Here is an 18,924-nt window from a genome sequence, read left to right on the forward strand (position 1 = left end):
CCAGCAGCCAGTTCCGCAGGGGGGTGTTGAAACCCAGGAGTCTCATCTTGTCTACCAGATGTTGTGGGATGATGGTGTTGAATGCTGAACTGAAGTCCAGGAACAGCATCCGCACATGGGTGTTCTTCTCCTCTAGATGTGTCAGGCTCAGGTGAAGCGCAGAGGAGATGGCATCCCTGGTGGAGCGGTTTGTCCTGTAGGCAAACTGAAAGGGGTCGAATGAGGAGGGGAGACTGGAGGTGATGTGCTCTTTAACCAGTCTCTCAAAGCACTTCATTATGATAGGAGTCAGTGCAACGGGCCGGTAATCGTTGAGTGATAAGATCTGGGGTTTCTTTGGCACTGGGATGATGTTGGCAAATTTGAAGCATGATGGTACTTTGGCTTGGTCTAGCGAGGTGTTGAAAATGTCTGTTAGTACACAAGCCAGCTGATCGGCGCACTCCCTAAGTACCCGCCCCGGAATGTTGTCCGGGCCTGGAGCCTTCCTTGTGTTGACCCTTCTCAGGGTCTTCCTCACGTCAGATGAGTCCAGGTGGAGTGCTCTTTCGTCCTGATTTGGAACCGCTTTCGCTGCAGGGGTGCCGTTTTGTGCCTCGAACCTTCCAAAGAATTTGTTGAGGTCATTCAGAAAGTCCATGCTAGTGTTCTGCACTGGGGCGGTGGTTGACTTGTAACTGGTGATGGCCTGAATGCCTTTCCACATATCCCTGGTGTTGGTTGTGCTGAGGAAACGTTCCTGGATTTTTTGACTGTGCGTTCGCTTTGCTAGTCTGATAGCCCGGTTCAGGTTAGCCCTCGCTGATAACAGCGCCTCCTTGTCACCAGATCTAAAGGCAAGGTTCCGTACTTTTAGTTGTTTTCGTATTTCAGCAGTCATCCAGGGCTTCTGATTGGCACGGGTGCATATAGTTTTGTTATTGCTGACGTCTTCTGCGCATTTACTGATGTAGGCTGACACAGAAATGGCGTACTCATCTATATTTATTTTGTTGTTGTAAGTGGCAGCCGATTTAAACATGTCCCAATCAGTGCAATCAAAGCAGTCCTGTAGTGCCTCCATTGCCCCCTCAGACCACACCCTCACCTGCTTCACTGTAGGTTTTTCTCTGGTCAGCAGGGGCTTGTATGCTGAAATTAGCATAATAGAAAGGTGATCTGATGAGCCAAGATGGGGGCGGGGGGCTGCTTTATATGCACCTTTGATGTTTGTGTAGGCCAGGTCTAATGTGTTCCTACCTCTTGTAGCAAAGTTTACATGCTGATGGAAATGCGGGAGAACTGTTTTCATATTGGCCTGGTTAAAGTCCCCCGCCGCAATAAAAATGCACTCGGAGTAAGCATGCTGCAGTTCACTCACAGTTCGGTAGAGAACGTCCATTGCCTCCTTCGTATTAGCGCTGGGGGGCACGTACACGGCAGTAATGATGGTCGCGCTAAACTCCCTCGGTAGGTAGAATGGTCTGCAGATCACCGTCAAAAGTTCAATGTCTCGTGAGCAGTGTTTCGATATTATCTTCGCATTTTTACACCAGTTGTTGTTGGTATAAATGCATAGACCGCCCCCCTTGCTTTTGCCGGTGAGCTCGCCGCTTCTATCAGCGCGGAAAGCAGTTAGCCCCACAATGCTAACAGCGTCATTCGGGATAGATGAGTTTAGCCATGTCTCCGTCAGAATTAAAGCACAACAGTTCGTCAATTCGCGGTTCGATGTAAATTCCACTTGTAAATGGTCCAGTTTGTTGTCCAGGGAGCGGACGTTGGATAGGAAAATGGATGGTAGAGGCGTTTTGAAGGGTTTAGCCTTCATCCGAGCCGTTAGCCCGGCCCGACAACCTCGTTTCCTTCCCCGGTCACAGCGCTTCCGCTTGCCACTTTTACTCGCTGCTTTGTCGGCCGCAGCGTTCTGTTGACGTAGCACTCCGAGGCTAAGTAAACACTCCAGAGTGATCGTCGAAATTTGCGCTGGATTTCTGGATGTTCGCATATCCAGCAAAAAACTGCGATCGTATATTAATCTACAGTTAGAGTTGTCTTTGTTCGCCCTCATAAACTGAGTCGAAGATTGGGGTTTTTGACTAGAATGTGAGAAACTGTCGGGAGCAGATCCAGCCGCCGCCATAGAGGGCGCCGCCATACAGGAATGCTAAGGGTTTTAAAGACATTTGAACACAAGTAATATGTAAGAGTAAAACTTGTCCTTGGCAATGACGAAGTTGTTATGGGGGAAAATGGAGGAGCGAAATGTAAACTGTTGTCCTTTGGTTCAGGTTGCTACGGTGTAACAAGAGACGAAGCAGATCAGGAAGACTGGCTGTGCTCCCGTTGCAAAGCCGACGCTATCTTTGAGGTTTGCCTTCAATTATTCATTGTCAATTGATGTCGGGCTGATAATCCTCACTTAAACACAGTCAGGTTTCACACAGAGCGGTGTGAAAATGTTAGAAAATCAAACACACGTCTGTGCTGTGTTAAAATAATCTCACTAAAATATTTTATAAAGAAGGCTCAACTACTTTCAAGCACTTTTTGGTCACTGTCATAGTAAACACTTGGCTGAACTCTCTCTTCTGTCATACGGGGAGTGTTCCCTTCCTTTTAGTGTTATTGTTAGTCGAATGCATTGTTCCTGGTTTTGTTTTTGAGATATAGTTTATCTGCTTTTAATCAGTATTCCCACTTTTTTTATGCAACAAGTCCGGGCATGTCGCCCAAAATTTGCACCGAGTCATGCTCACATCCGACCGTAGAGTGCCCCTGTCCATCAATGGAAACGGGGTTTTAAGTGTATTTATTGGATTAGCTAGCCAAATAATTTTAAATTAACATTATTAAACACTTAACTCGTTGAATCAGGCTTTGAATTTCAGTTGCTAACTGAGTTGATCTTATATTTTTCTTCCTTCAGGATTGTTGTCTATGTTCTCTCCGGGGTGGAGCATTGCAGAGAGCCAACAATGACAAGTAAGCGACCCGATTAAATAGATGGCTGAAGCTTGTGTCTTTCATTTTATTAGCTGATGAAAATGGCCTATAGTGTGCTGTTTTGTCTTCCGCCAAGTTTCGTTCTGGGTTATTTCCGGATCTTATTGTACAATAGATCCCGGGTTATGACACCCTTTTCTGAGGTGGGGATTGCAAGTTATGATTGTCATATGGTAGGGGATCTAAACTTATGGCTATTGGGAAATGTGTTATAAATGCCCGGTACCCAAGGTAAAACTATTACAGTTGCAATAGTCCGTTGCAGTAAATGCAATAAGTAATGGAAAGTGTGCACATTAAAATGGGGTAATATGGTGAATTACTAAATATTCAAATATCCTATCTCTTAATAGGAAAACACAACTGTATATTCTTATTAAACATTGGTAACAATAATTGCAGAGTCTGTGGGGGGACGGCAGATTGAAATTAAAACAGATTTTCAAACTTCCACTTGCGAGAACTGACATGCCCTTAAAAGACTTTATCACATCTTTATTTTTAATTGTTGTCCAGATCAGCTTTAACGAGGTTAATCATGCTTTCTTCGTATTTCTTGATTATGTTACGCTTTGTTCCATTGTTCTAATCTCTATGTTGCTTCTTTTAGAAGCAAGTCTTGGGTTTCATAGGGTTAGAATCCCAAGTTTGTGACTTGAGATTTTGAACCGAATGAAAAAAGGGAAAAAGGACATTGTGGGGAGAAAATTCAGCCAATTCTATGAGGGTATCTGCTAGGTGCCGTGACTAACCAATAGCAGACTAGATGATGTATGATGAAGACTGATAGCAGACCGGCAGCTTAAAAATGTGACTCGCATAGTCATATGCACAAATACCACAAATTGTTGACGTTTAAATTTTTTTAAGACAGCAGAACAATTTGTTGATGTCAGAAAATGTAACAAGGGGGCAAAAAACATTGTACTCCATTCAGTAATGTGAAAAAAAAGTAAACTTGGGCAATCTACTGTATTGCCCCCAGAGTTTCCTATGTTTTTGGGAGTTAAACCCTGGTCACTCAAAAGTACCTAGCTTATTACTTGGTAACACATTGCGCAGGAAGTTACATTAATGTATTTTTCTTTTCGATAAAATGTTAAGTAGTCATTTCATAAAAACAGCGTTAGAAAACGAAGCGAATGCGTGCTTGTTTAAATATTGGAGGTATGTTGCACCCTGGACATTGTTCTGTTTGTCTCGTCTAATGTCATGTTTGTGCGGACGGCAGGTGGGTTCATGTGCTGTGCGCCATCACCGTGTTGGAAGCTCGCTTTGTAAACATCAACGAGAGGCGTCCCATCGATCTGTCTGCTATCCCGCTACCTCGCTTCAGGCTGGTAAGAGATGCTTCAGAACGCGTAGATCGGGGGCGGGCAACTATTGGGAGTTGGGGGCCACGTTGGGTTAAAACATTGGGTCAAGGGGCCTTGATTTATGCATTTAGTGCTTTTTTTCCCACATGTTTTCTTCTCTAGCTACTCGTGTTAACCACTTGGCTAAAGGCTATGGCTTGCTGCCAAACTATTGTTATTGTTAGCTGCTCAATGTACATAAAGTTTGCTTCATCCTTCAGTGTCACTCGCCTTACACAGCTGCAAGCAAATGTTGCTAAGTTCAGTGATTTAGGCACATTTTGGATTGCTTTGCAATCTTTTACTGGCCTTTTAAGTAGCTTACTCTGACCAGCTCCTGCTATTGGCTCTTTTCAGCCGCTCTGGGTTCATAAAGCGCCATAAGTCATTTGTTGTCGCTCACAGGGATTGACACCAGCTTTTATTTATATTTTATATCACTGGCTGAAATTCATCCTTACTCACACGAGAAAATAGGAAACTAGGTAGGGCTGCACGATTAAGCAAAATCGAATCGATATCAGGATGTGGTGTAGTGTGATAGTGTCACCCAAAAACACAGCATATTTTTCGATTTAAATTTACAATTTTTATATTGAGTGGAGTGTTTGGCCAACAAGAATCCTCACATTTCGGAGTTTAACAGTGCCGGTCAATCAAAGGCAGGTTTTAATGGCACTAGCCAATAAAGGCGAGGCAAAGTTTGCAAGATTTGTTTGCACGACTTTAAGAGGCTGGTGTAAGTTTTCAGTCAGTCAAACACCCCTTGCACAAATGGCCGCCAAAACAAACCGTGACAGCTTGTAGATTTTGTGGCTCGTTACATGTAAAAGAAATTCATTCATTAAATCGGACTCTGAGGAAAGTCAGAAAAGCGCAAGTAAAAGGTGCTCCCTGGATTTTTATCGCGTCCGGGAATCTACTGAAGTGGCGTCGGAAGCGAAAGCTAGCAGCGAGGCTAACAACTCTTAAGCCACCACTGCCGAAGGTGTCTAGTCACCAACGCCAGACCCATTACCTATTAAACGGACAACTTGGAGCTACTTCGTTTGGAAAACCTCTACATTAGTGACTCTTGTATTTGAATCACCACAGAGACCAAGCAGAAGTCGCGGTTACTCGCCGTGAGCATGTAGCTAGACAGCTGCTGTCTAAATCGCTTTTTTTTTTTACACTGAAAAGGGAAGCCCTTCAATTTGGTTGTACATTTGTATAATTACAATAAAAACAGAATTGCAGTTAAATAAATGGTCTTTACTTGTAGATCTATATTTGTTATTTTGTTACAGTCGTTTACTCTCAGTCGGTAATAACGTCATCTCGAGAAAGACTATGTGTCAAGTTCTCCCCGAAAATAAAACAAGCAGAGAAAATGCCCTTATCTTTTAAAATTAAAAGACAAATCGAAATTGCAATACAGGTGTGAAAAATTGCAATTCGTCTTTTTTTCCAAAATTGTGCAGCCCTAAAACCAGGCTTCGGAATTTCGGCAAGTGGCATCCTTCGAGTTTCCTTATCGGAGCTTTTTTTAATTTGAGGGCTCCTAATATTGTATAAGCAACAATGATCTCTACTGAGGAATTAGTGTACACTCTCACTTTAATGAACCCAAACTCAAGAGCCACACATTTTCCTCCGGTTGTTTTTCCATGAGTCATGGAGTAAATGAGTGTGGGAAGTCCTCATTAGTCTTGCTTATTGCCATTGTTTGAAATCTCAATGGAGTCTTAGCCGGGGCTGGAAATGGTTACACAGCGCAGTACAAAATGCATATGATGTCAGTCTCGCTTTAAAAGGAAGCTGTTGAATGTTGTTCCTGTGTGCACCCGTGTGTAATACTTCCTTTGAACCCTTTTATAAAACCTTCCCTCCCGCTTGTTTCCTTTCCTCCCCCGTCCGTCGGAATTCTTTGTCTTTTGCCAGAAATGCGTTTTCTGCCGGAAACGGATGAAGAGGGAGTTGACGGGCTGCTGCGTGCAATGCTCCCACGGCCGTTGCTCCACGGCCTTCCACCCGAGTTGCGCACAGGCCGCCGGCGTCCTCATGCACCCGGACGACTGGCCCTTTATCGTCTTCATCACGTGCCACCGGCATAAATCGACTGCCGCTGTCGAGGTGATGGCCGAGCAAAATCCTGCATATGGAGAAATTATTGAATACATACAAATATATGCTGTATCAATAAATAAACACACGAATAAGTTGCGTAAAACCCCAGTATATATCAATATAATATTTCTATATTCCTGCATTATCCTCATTCATTCATTTTAGAAGTTTGCCATGTATATTGGCATATTTTTTGTCGTGTATTTTATCACAATCAAATGTTATTCAAGTAATGGGGCAGGTCAAACTGGCTGAGCTTTTCGGTTGATTGATGGTGCATCAATCCCGTTCTTGCCCCTGCCAGCCATCCAACCAATAGATGAAAAGCTCAGGAAACAGGGCCTTCTCCACATTTGAACAACAAAATGCACAACCTACGAAATATCTAAACACCTGACAAAATGCACGACTTCATGAAATACAGATATAAATGACAAAGTACACGACAGAATAAATGATTTAATAAATAAATAAATAAATAAATAAATGACAAATTACACAAAAAACCCAAAATCCATGAAAAAATAAATGTCCAAATACGCGACAAAATGACCGACCCCCCCCCCCCACCACCAAAAAAATTCATCCGAAATAAAATCCCGAAAAAACAAAATGCCTTAAAAATGTCCAAATACACGACAAAATAAAATCCAGAAAAAAATGCACTGAAAAATAAAGAAGCGACAAAATAAAATACTGAAATAAATGACAAATTACACAAAAAACCCGAAATGCATGAAAAATAAATGTCCAAATACGCGACAAAATCCACCCAAAAATTCATCCAAAAGATGTACATATACTTGCCGAAACCAAATCCCGCAAAAAACAAAATGCCTTAAAAAATAAATGTCCAAATACACGGAAAAAACAAAATCCAGAAAAAAAGAGCATGAAAAAATAAATGTCCTAACACACGACAAAACGACCCACCCAACCACCCAAAAATTCAGAAAAAAATGTACATATACTCGACAAAATAAAATCCAGAAAAAATGCATGGAAAAATAAATAAGCGACAAAATAAAACACCTAAATAAATGACAAAATACATAAAAGAATTACACGACACAATAGAATTTCATATAAAAGCAAAATACACACACAATACACAACTAAATGCACAAAGAAATGAAATACAGAAAATAAATGACAAAATAAATTACAGAATACAAAAGAAACGACTAGATAAATCAACAAAATATGCAACGGATTGCGCTCCAAAACATGTGAGAATTTACTGTACATGACAAAATAAATACTGAAATGCACTATAGAATAAATTCATGACAATACACAACAATATCAATGACAAACTATAGTACATGGCAAAACACCTGACAACAGAATAAATGTTAAAATTCATAAGTAAATAAATACATTGTATTCATGTGCGGTCCCTTCTCAAGGTTTCTTCATTTTCCTCATTTTGAGGATTTTGAGTTTTTCCTTGCCCTCATGTAGGTTTTAGATCAGGGGATTGCATTATAATAGTCTCTCGTTTTCAATAATCTGTGGTCTGTGCAGCTCTTTGAGACTCTTTGTGATTAAGGGCACCACAAATAAGCATTCATGTCATACATATACGCAATACGGGATTTATTGACGTGTTCATTTATTTCTAAGGCATATATTTGTAGGTGTTTCACAGCTCACCTGGTAGAACTGGTCCTCAACTACTAATTGGCGTGAATGTTCTTCCATCATCCTTTGCAGCGTAATAAAGAGGCTCTGCGCGAGCTAATGGTTGGCCAGAGAGTCATTTGTAAATACCGGAACGGTCGCTACTACCACAGCGAGGTGGCAGGCCTCACGACGGCCACTTTCTACGAGGTGGTCTTTGACGACGGCTCCTACAGCGACAACCTCCTTCCGGAGGACATCCAGGTCGGTGCGCGGTTTTTGTGTGTGTGTTTTTTTTATTTTTATCATCTTGATCCAATCGTGTCTTTCACCACAGAATCGTGACTGCGCGCGACTCGGGCCACCTGCAGAGGGCGCCGCCGTGTCGGTGCGATGGACCGACGGCTTGTTGTATGGCGGCAAGTTTGTGGCGGCGCATTCCATCCCCATGTACCTGGTAAGGCGATAATATGGTGTTAGGAATTAAAATATTAAAATGGTCCGTTTACCTAATTGTTCAAATTACGACTCCATTGACCAAACACAATCTGCATTCTCCTAACAATGCGCGCTCGTTTTTTGATGGAAAAGGATGGACAAGAATAGCCGACATTTTCACACGGGGGCAGATTTACTGGATTTTCCGCACTAAAAGTCTTAATTGTTTTCAAAAGCTGACCATGCGCCTTATAATACAGTGCGCCTTATATATGGATCAATATTAAGTCGCAAAGTCTTGCAACTAATGCAAGCAGCCGCCGACTCGATTTTCCCCCGAACGCGAAGTAGTCCGCGGTGTATGCCGGGATTTATATACCGGCGTTTCATTGGCTAACCAATGTGTCAATCATCATTTGAATCGATCACTATTGGCTAAAGTTATTCGGAGGTAAAGGGGGCGGATCCTTTTTATCATTTGCAGGCTCGCATAGGCTAAAAGGGCAAAACAAAGCCTGCAATTGGCCGAAAAAGATGAATGTGAATAGCAAGTTTGGTTGTCTACGGCATAGAGCAAACATGTTTTACCATTCTTTATTAGTAAATATTTTACTCTCTTGGATTTACTACACTCACGGATATAAGAGGACCATGGTTGCACATTATTATCGAACGCAACGACTTCGGTGAGCCACTCCGGCTATATATTTTCCCAGTATCTGGTTTAGAGTGATTTCGATGTTTCTGTGATGAGTCTTTTTTTAAATTGAACTCAATTCCAAGTGTTTATTGTCATATGCACAGTAAAGTTGCGAGCGAAAAAGAAAATAGAAACTAAGGAATGGTTGTCATTTCTTGAATCCCAAGACTTTAACCTTCCGAATGATATTTGGAACGATGCATTTGAGTGACATCGTACGGACACCGCATCCGCACGTGTCTACGACACGTAGTTGCTTCTTTGCAAACTTTCGGAATGTTAAGGGGGTAATCAGTTGGACTGAACTATCTGACTGTTTTGTCGACGTTCCCATTTTAGCGCCTTATAATCCGGTGCGCCTTATGTATGGAAAATATAGGACCAAAAACTATTTTTGGGGGGTGCGCCCTATAACCCGATGCGCCTTTTAGTGCGGAAAATACGTTAGCTAAGTGAACTCCATCGAATATATGGCCGAATTAGTGTCGCTCGAGTCTCCGTCAAGCCTCCTCTCTCGATCTTCCGCCTTTTTTTTCCTCTGCCCACGTTTTTTTCCGCAAGCTGGTGTGTCTGCTCCTCCCATGGGCATGCCAGGAAAACCCCCCGTGGGGTCCACCCCCTCGCCTCGATGTCTGAAAAACTCATAAAAGCAGAGCGCTTATCAAAACAATGCCTGACGTTCTTCGTCAGAGTCCTGTTATCAAAATTCCCCAGCCAAAACATTCCGCATTTGGATTGGCGTGACCTGTCATTGAAATTCAGCCTAACCGGTGAAAATCTTCATTGCATTCGATAAATGTAACTTGTATTTAATCGTATAAAATCCTTTATAGTAAAATGTATAAAATCCTTCAATGGTTGCGTTATGATTGCATTCCAAGCACGAATGCAAGACGCTTATCATACTATCAACAGCCAAGCATTGGCACTACTAGAAAATAACACCTCACAACCACTAGGTTAAAATGTGCTTAGCGTTAACTAGCATTACTACTGGTGTCACCCAAGGTACGCTACTTGAAATTATGCGCCAGGTTTGTGTTTAACAGCATTGGCACTGGCAGAAACTATTACGTCAATAATATGCGCCAATATTGTGTTTAATAGCAGTACTAGCAAAAACTAACCCCCTAAGAACAGTCATGTCAAAGATACAGCCTGTGCGCTGGATACGGCCCCTTGGCTGATTTAATCCGGCCCGCCCAAAAAATTCTGAGTGCCGTATTTTCAGACAATAAGTCACAGTTTTTCTTTGGCTGGGGGTTCAACTTGTACTCCGCTGCAACTTATACAGACGCTGCCCTACTTACGAACCAGATGGGTTCCGGACGATAGTTTGTAAGTTGCTTCAGTGCTATATTTGTATTTTTAAGGTTTATATAAGTATGTTTAAGGCTTTTATAAGTAACCTGTATTGTTTTGTTCTAAAAAATAAAAGTTTAATAAACAAATACGCTCTATAAAGGTAAATAAAGTTAAGCTTCAAGACCTCTCCTCCGTGGTTAAAAGTGGCTGAAAAAAGGCGTTCCGATCTTTTTCTCAACCGCATCAAGCTTTCTTATCTCACTTTCATTTCAAATGAAACGGCTCGCCTCTTCTTCACACTTTACATTAACCATATTGAATAGATGCACGAGATATTAAACAATAAAAATGTCAACGTTCTTGGCGCGCTGGAGATACAGTATAGATTGTTTACACACCAACTAGGAAGAGAAAGCCGAGTTTCTTCTTCAGGGTTGATGCTGGGTGAGCTCTCTCAGCACCACATGCCAGTAGTGGCGGAAAGAAGCAGGACAGTAATGTCCTCTACTTGGAAAAAGGTGCACACAATACAACTAACTTATAGCAATGTCCGGATATTTTTCGACAGCCCCCAAAAATTTTCATATCTATTGTTTTACCCAAGTCGAATGGTCGTGAGTAGGGGGAGCGTCTGTATGTGTTTTTTCCTTTTTAATCATTCATTTCTAGGCTGGCTCGATTTATAATCCGGAGCAATTTAAAGTTTTCTAAATAAGGTATGTCAAAAAAAGAAGCAAGTCTCTTGGTCATTTCTCTCAGAAGTTAGAGTAATTTTTAAAAATAAATGCAAACCAAGTGCTCTCTTGGGCCACTTAAGAGCAGAGTTGAGTTTGTATAGTATGGTCACTTGGTTCAGGTGTAACACCGAATTCACTCAACTGGTAAAGTAAACCAGTTGACACATTCAATGCCAATCATGAAAAGCTTTCTTTGTGAATATACTGCTTGTGTTTAGAAAATCTCTTGTTATCTGTCAAGTCATCTTTGATTTTAATATGTAGGAAGAATGATAATGGTAATGACGTTATAAAGTCTTAAAGGTATTCTTCTAAAATCAGGCATTAATCCGATTTCCGAAAGTTTTGAAAATGTCATCACAAAGATTTGGCACTATTTATCAATTGTCCACATCATGGTACGTAAGTTTTTCCAAGCATGTGTTTTTGTGATGCTACACTCACAATGAGTCACAAATAAAGCAGTGTTGTTTTTCCCATACAGTTTCACACTGGACCAAAGAGTCATTCTTCTTACTATTTGATCAAAATGCTCCATGAATGTAGTCAAGTCAACGTTGAGCCCGACCAAAAATAGCATTTCAATCATTTCAGTGTTAAGACTTAAAGATTAAGTGCCATCCATCTTATCTCAGTGAGGCTGGCCTCCTAATTTCCCATATTTAACAGAACAGTTCCTCCATTGATTGTCATTTGCATAGCAATGGAAACTAATAAAATACTAGCGGATTATATCACGTAGCGGAAGCATATAGATACTGAAAAGGAGGGGACCAAGTACCGAGCCCTGTTGAACGCCACAGGTAACACTAAAAGGTTTATAGCTCATAATACCGTATATTTAGCACAATGTATCCTACCTGAGACGTAGGATCTAAGCAATGAGAGACCAATCCATTTTCTTGCCCCTTCTCAAGTCTATTTTAATTTCCTCAAGCTGTGGTTTCTGAGTTTTTCCTTTACCCAGATGTAGGTTACATATCAGGGGATGCAGTAGTTTCTTTAGAATTAGTAGTTATCTGCCAGGTTCGACTGTGGATCCATCAACATCCTTTTTATGTATCGTTTTTGTTTCCTTTGTATCAATTGTGTTTCTTTTTTTGTCGACGTGGTCTTAAAAGGAAAGAGACGTGGTACAATTTGGGGTCTCGCTCAAAGGTGGAGTAAACCCTTGTTTGTCCGTTGCCTCCCAGGTGGAATTTGAGGACGAATCCCAAATCTCCGTCAAGCGCGAAGACGTCTACACTTTAGACGAAGATCTGCCCAAACGGGTCAAGTCTCGACTGGTGAGTCTCACTCGGGCCTTATTTACCGTAATTTCCGGACTGCGAGACGCTCCTTTATTCCCCTGCATTTTAAGACGGATCATTTATTGCACAAAAACACTAATATTTGTATTATGTGCACCTGAATTTGGAGATCGTTCTTAGGTTAAAAAAAAAAAAGCCAATTTCATTTATATTGACTGCTGCACTTTAAGGCAACTGTGAACTGAGTGTCTTAATCAGGACAATGTGTTACTTCTCTGTACTGGACATTTCCCCGGTGTTTATGAAAAAATCATGTAAGACATGGATGTGAATGAGTTCATTTTCATGGCGTTTGATACTTAAAATGTGTCACTGAGTTTTCCAACGATATTAGTTGTATTATTTAATTATCACATCATTCATTTGGTAATCACTGTGTTAATTTAGTTGTAATAAATGCTTCTTATGCTTATCTACATGTTTAAAGCATTCGCTTGACATTTCACTGCATCCATTCATTCAGCGGTTGAACATTGTTTCTAAGTGGTGTTCTGATAAGTCTGCCCTAACCTTATACCAACTGAAAAATCCTGTTACAATTAGTCTGAACAAAGATCTGTTTTGAATGTTGGACTTCTTTACTTTTAGTACAGTTTCATTCTTGTCATGCCACGCCCCTTTCCTAGCAAATCAATGTTCAACCACTTTGTTGATGCTTGTTTAGAAAGAGCTTTGTCCTCTTTTTGGAGAGGATGTCATTGGGCGTCGCCCCAAAATATACGCAGAGTCGAAATATGGCAGAGAGGGAACGCTCTTTATTCAGCAACGTTTTTGGGCTTTTTATACAGTGTTCTCGTTATCACGGGATGTTTTTCTCAGATTCGACTCGCTTAGTCAGCAACTTGTGATTTTTTTGTATCAACATTGTTTCATAACATCCTACCACATGTCTGTTATCAGCTCTGTTGTCAGCTCCAAAGCTGCTGATTTACAGTTAATCCACAACACTCTTCACAAGCCCAGAATATTCGGTTTATTTCTTGTTTCTTTGTAAGAAAAGTTCTCAACGGATCTGTTTTCTTCAACTTTTGTTCCTTCATCCAAATACTCAGTCAGAATATTGAAAGTTGAATTGAACATGTGGCAGGACAGTTTTTTTTTTATCTCTCTCTCTCGTTCTCTATCTCGCTCTCTCTCGTTCTCTCTCGTTCTCTATCCCTCGCTCTCTCTCCCTCGCTCTCTCTCTGTCTTGTTCTCGCTTGCTCTCGCTCTCTCTCTCTTTCTCTTTCTCTTCTTTTTTTTCTCTTTTTACTTTACCTCGTGTGGTCCCTTTGTGATTCAGGGCTTCACAAATAAGTTAGATATCCATCTCTAAAATAACATGGTCAAAACCTCCTGTGTGGAGTTTGCATGTTCTCCCAGTGCCTGCGTGGGTTTCCTCTGGGCACTCCGGTTTCCTCCCACATTCCAAAAACATGCCTGTCAGGTCAATTGGCCGGTCCAAGTTGTCCCTAGGTGTGAATGAGCGAGTGAGTTGTCTGTCTCTGTGTGCCCTGCGACTGACTGGCAACCAGTTCAGGGTGTTCCCTGCCCACTGCCCGAAGATAGCTGGGATGGGCTCCAGCATCCCCGTGACCCTACTGAGGATAAGCGTTGCAGATAATGGATGGACGGATGGATTTGTGGGCCTTGTTGGAATTTATTTATAAATGTAATCTTTCTTTCCATGGTTATTATGTTTTTGCTTCTCCCTTTGGCATCACTGCAAGGTTTGGGAGCCATCTTTTTTTCATTGCTGTGTTGTAGAAGTAGGGTTAAAAAGACTCAGTCGATCCCCTCAACAAATAGTTTTACTAGAAAATCACAATGACCCAGCAACGGTGAGCTATTTCTCGGGAGATTTCCCACTTTACGGCAACAATGTCTGTCCTGCGCGAAGAAAAAGTTTTGGAAACGTACCGCCGGAATCGAGGGCATTTCTTATTTTCCAGGACTCCATTTTCTGTTTTTTTTTTTATGTCCACAGTCCGTAGCGTCCGACCAGCGTTTCGAGCTCTTCGCGCAGGAGGAGCTCAAGCAGAACTCCAAACGGCAACGGGTCATCAACTCCCGGTACAGAGAGGACTACATCGAGCCCATCGTGTATCGAGCCATCATGGAGTGAGCACCCAACCCTCCCTTATTTGCTTCATATTTATCCAAAGTACGGCTGGGACTTTGATTCAATCTTTGTAGATTTCCTTATCTTTAATTTATTTTAAGGGGGGAAGGGGAGGGGAGCCATCAAGTAGATCAAATGTTGCACTACTCATTAAGATTTAGAGCTTGGGCGGGAGTTAGTCCGGAATTCAGTTTCTTTTACTTTTTTTTTTTAAACCTTTTGGATGGATGGCCTACATATCGTAAGCATATTTCACGAGGGATAGCTGCAATATGGCACTATTGCACCTTTTTGAATTTGGATTTTGAAGAATAACAACCCATGGGGTCATTCATGCCCAGATTTCTGCATCCAAGGGTTAAGAAAATAATGTCAAACCTGAAATCCCCCCTCCCCTCTCCAAGATTTTGTCCGTCATCACCTTTGGAAAGTAGTATTCCGCACGTCTCCCCTCTTTTCTAAAAAAATTTTTTTTTTTCAGAAATAATTTATGCGATTGACTTGTGTTTCAAATATGAACTATTTTTCTCCCTATGACTCTTTGTAGAAATCCTCAGATGTATTTATATTTATTAAAAAGAAAGACACGTTTTTAGGCACGTTTGTTAAGATATTTTGAGGGCTGCGTTCACTCTCTCCGCCCCCTCTCCCCAAAATTGCCTCCTTCCTACTTAAGACGTGGCTGTTAAAGAGTTTTTTTCTTGTTTTTTGTCTGGTGACCGCTAGCTTTAGTAAGAAAGTAGTTGAGTCCGAAGTAAAAACCACAATGAGGATGATACTCAGTGATGGTGGAGTACAAAAGACAGTGTGTACCGGTTTTGAACTGGATTCTTTGTGAAAAAGATGAGATTGAGTAAAGATTGGGGTAAGAAAAAGGTGTCTGTGTGATTTGTACTCAAACAAATTGGGAGACTTGTTATTTTTTCTCACAACTCAAAACGGTTCAAAAATTTCTTGCAGAATATATAGCAAGAGCGTTACCCGAAGAAAACTGGATGTCGTAGTGAGGGCAGTTTGGAAAAGGAATTAGAAACAAAATTAAAAAAAGATAAAAGTAAAAAGCTGTGGGGGAAAAAAACAAGAATTTTAAAAAAGTTAAAAAACAGAAAAAGGGGAAAAGGCAAGAAAAGGAAACGCAAAAAATAAAACCCAAAAGGAAAAAATAAAATAATAAAGCAAGAAAAAGAAAAAGTTGGGGAAAAAACTTAAATTAAAAGAAAATCAAGCAGGAAAAAATAAGTCATGGAAGAAAAAGCAAGAAAATAGTAAAAGCTGAGGAAAAAAAAACACAAAATCAAAACCCAAAAAGAACACTATAAAGCAAGAAAAAAGAAGTAAAAGCAAGGGAAAGAAATAAAAATTAGCCTGAAAATGAAAACAAAATATTTCTAGTTTTCAGTTTTTCTCCCCTGTTTTTGACTTTTATTTGACCATTTTGTCTAAAATACTTACTGAATACTTTATCAAGGTGAATATTTTGTATTTTTTTTTTTTTGATTTTACAGCGATTTATTTAGCGGCGTTTCATTGGCTAACCAATGTGTCAATCATCATTTGAATCGATCACTATTGGCTAAAGTTATTCAGAGGTAAAGGGGGCGGATCCTTTTTATCATTTACAGGCCTGCATAGGCTAAAGCGGCAAAACAAAGCCTGCAATTGGCCGAAAAAGATGTGTCAATCATCAGTTGAATCGATCACTATTGGCTAAAGTTATTCGGAGGTCAAGGGGCGGATCCTTTTTATCATTTACAGGCTGGCATTGGCTGAAGCGGCAAAACAAAGCCTGCAATTGGCCGAAAAAGATGAATGCGTATAGCACATGGTTGACGGCATACAGAAAGCATTTTTTTACTATTCTGTATTTGTAAATATTTTATTCTCCTGGATTTACTAAACTCACGGATATAAGAGGACCATGGCTGCACATTATTATTGAACACAACGACTTCGGTGAGCTACTTCGGCTATATATTTTCCCTGTATCTTGTTTCAGACTGAACTCGATGTTTCTGTGATAAGCGGTGCAGATAATGGATGGAATGGAGTGTCTATTTTTAAATTAAACTCAATTCCAAGTGTTTATTGTCATATGCACAGTAAAGTTGCGAGCGAAAAAGAAAATAGAAACTAAGGAATGGTTGACATTTCTTGAAGCCCAAGACTTTAACCTTCCGAATGATATTTGGAACGATGCATTTGAGTGACATCGTACGGACACCGCATCCGCACGTGTTCTCGACACGTATTTGCTTTTTTGCAAGCTTTGGGAATGTTAAGGGGGTAATCATTTGGACTGAACTATCTGACTGTTTTGTCCACGTTCCCATTGTAGCGCCTTATAATCCGGTGCGTCTTATGTATGGAAAATACGGTATATAATATACTCCTTCCATTTCAATATTATTGCTTTCGTTTGCGTTTGAAGCTTGGAAAATCTTTTTGTATCCAAACCCAGCTTTAAACTTCTCCATAACAGTATCTCGGACCTGCCTGGTGTGTTCCTCATTCTTCATGATGCTCTCTGCGCTGTAAACAGACCTCTGAGACGATCACAGTGCAGGTGCATTTATACAGAGACTTGATGACACACATTGGGATTCCATTTATCATCGTTAGTCATTTAGATCAACATTGAATCATTCAGAGATCCTCACTGAACTTCTGGACAGAGTTTGCTGCACTGAAAGTAAAGGGGCCGAATAGTTTTGCACACCCACTTTTTCGTTTTTTATTTGTTAAAAAAGTTTAAAATATCTAAAAGTGTGTTCCACTTCATGATTGTGTCCCACATATTGATGATGCTTCACAAGAAATGACAGTTTTATGTCTTTATGTTTGTGCTAGAAAAGTACTGTAAATTGTTTAATAAAATATGAAGGTGTGATTATTTTTTTGTACACTTAAAAAAAAAGTTAATACAATGGAAACAATTAATGTTTAATGCCAGTTTTTCTTGCATCAGAGAATGATGTCAAAACTGTAGCCACTAATGCTTAAGATAACACAAATAATCAGCTGTTCTGCCTAAAATCAAGCAGGGTGTTGGGGATGTCATGGTTTGGGGCTGCATGAGTGCAACTGGAATCGGGGAGTTGCATTTCATGAAGGGAAACTCAATCATGTACTGTCAAAAACTGAGATTGATCCGCTCCTTCCAGAAACTGGGTCGCAGGGCAATGTTCCAGCCTGACAATGACCCCCAATACACTTCTAAGATGACCAAGGTTTTTCTAAAGGGGTTATGGGTAAAGGGGATGGACTGGCCAAGAATGTCTCCAGATCTAAACCCAATAGAACATATTTGGGGACAGGGTTGGGTAGGGTTACTTTAACTAGATTCTTTTCAATTACTTTTGGATTACTCCAATACCAAATATGCTAATAAAAGACAAAAGAAACTAAATGTGAATACAATTATGACTCACAACACATGGTAAGCTTTCTCTCCTGCCTTTGATCTCTTTGATCTTCGGCAAAACGAACATAAAATGCCACAGAAACAAAATGAAAATAAATCCAAACAGCTTGCCAAATCATTTTTTTGCCGTTCCATGTATTCCGTTACTCCCCAAGCCTGCACAAAGTTGAGTAATTTTATACATATTTAGTTTCTTTTGTCTTTTATTAGCATAATTGGTATTGGAGTAATCCAAAAGTAATTGAAAGTAATCACGTTAAAGTAACCCTACCCAACCCTGTTTGGGGGATACTCAAGCAGAAGGTGAAAAAGCCCAAGATTTTGAATAGCCCCTAGCTAGGTCATGTTGTCATAGAGGAGTGGAATATCATTCCAGTGGCATTTTGTGAGTCTCTGGTAAAATCCTTAGCCTGTAGAATTAAGGTGGTTCTGCAAAATAATATTGTCCACACAAAATATTGAACTTCAGGAACCTTTACTTTAGGGTGTACTCACTTTTCATACCATCATAGACATCATAGGCGCCGTCGCGACGGCAGCCTTTCCAGCAGCCTTTCCAGCAGCTCCGTGTTATTTCGCTCTTTTTTGTGATTTATTGTTTTAATAGTCTGCTTCTATCGTGTTTTTCGTCCCTATTGACAAGTACACTTTGGATTACTTTGTTGGTTATGGGTTTTAACGCACAAAAATGCATTTATTTGAGGAATCAACTCCTTGCCCTGAATAATTCTCGTGCCGGCGTGATGAGGGGGCCCTATCGTGGATGCAGAGCCGGAGCTAAGGCTAAGCGGCTATCTGCGTTATAAGCCTTCGGTACCGTCCGTAATCCTGGTAAATGTG

The 18,924-nt window shown here is 40.7% G+C and overlaps 1 protein-coding gene across 2 annotated transcripts in view; it reads left to right on the plus strand.

Moving 5' to 3' along the window:
- kdm4ab (lysine (K)-specific demethylase 4A, genome duplicate b) overlaps positions 1-15,538 on the plus strand; it is a 31,763-nt gene extending 16,225 nt beyond the window's left edge. For both annotated transcript variants that reach the window (XM_088348886.1, XM_088348894.1), the window contains 8 exons: positions 2,271-2,350; positions 2,909-2,964; positions 4,217-4,325; positions 6,264-6,455; positions 8,166-8,336; positions 8,410-8,529; positions 12,446-12,538; positions 14,529-15,538. In XM_088348886.1, the coding sequence (XP_088205012.1) occupies positions 2,271-2,350; positions 2,909-2,964; positions 4,217-4,325; positions 6,264-6,455; positions 8,166-8,336; positions 8,410-8,529; positions 12,446-12,538; positions 14,529-14,666 (959 nt within the window). In that variant the 3' untranslated portion in view covers positions 14,667-15,538. The remainder of the gene's footprint in view (positions 1-2,270; positions 2,351-2,908; positions 2,965-4,216; positions 4,326-6,263; positions 6,456-8,165; positions 8,337-8,409; positions 8,530-12,445; positions 12,539-14,528) is intronic.
- The last annotated feature ends 3,386 nt before the right edge of the window (positions 15,539-18,924 follow it).

The sequence above is a fragment of the Urocampus carinirostris genome, chromosome 1, assembly GCF_059441175.1.
Source record: "Urocampus carinirostris isolate Australia breed hairy pipefish chromosome 1, RoL_Ucar_1.0, whole genome shotgun sequence".
Classification (NCBI taxonomy): domain Eukaryota; kingdom Metazoa; phylum Chordata; class Actinopteri; order Syngnathiformes; family Syngnathidae; genus Urocampus; species Urocampus carinirostris.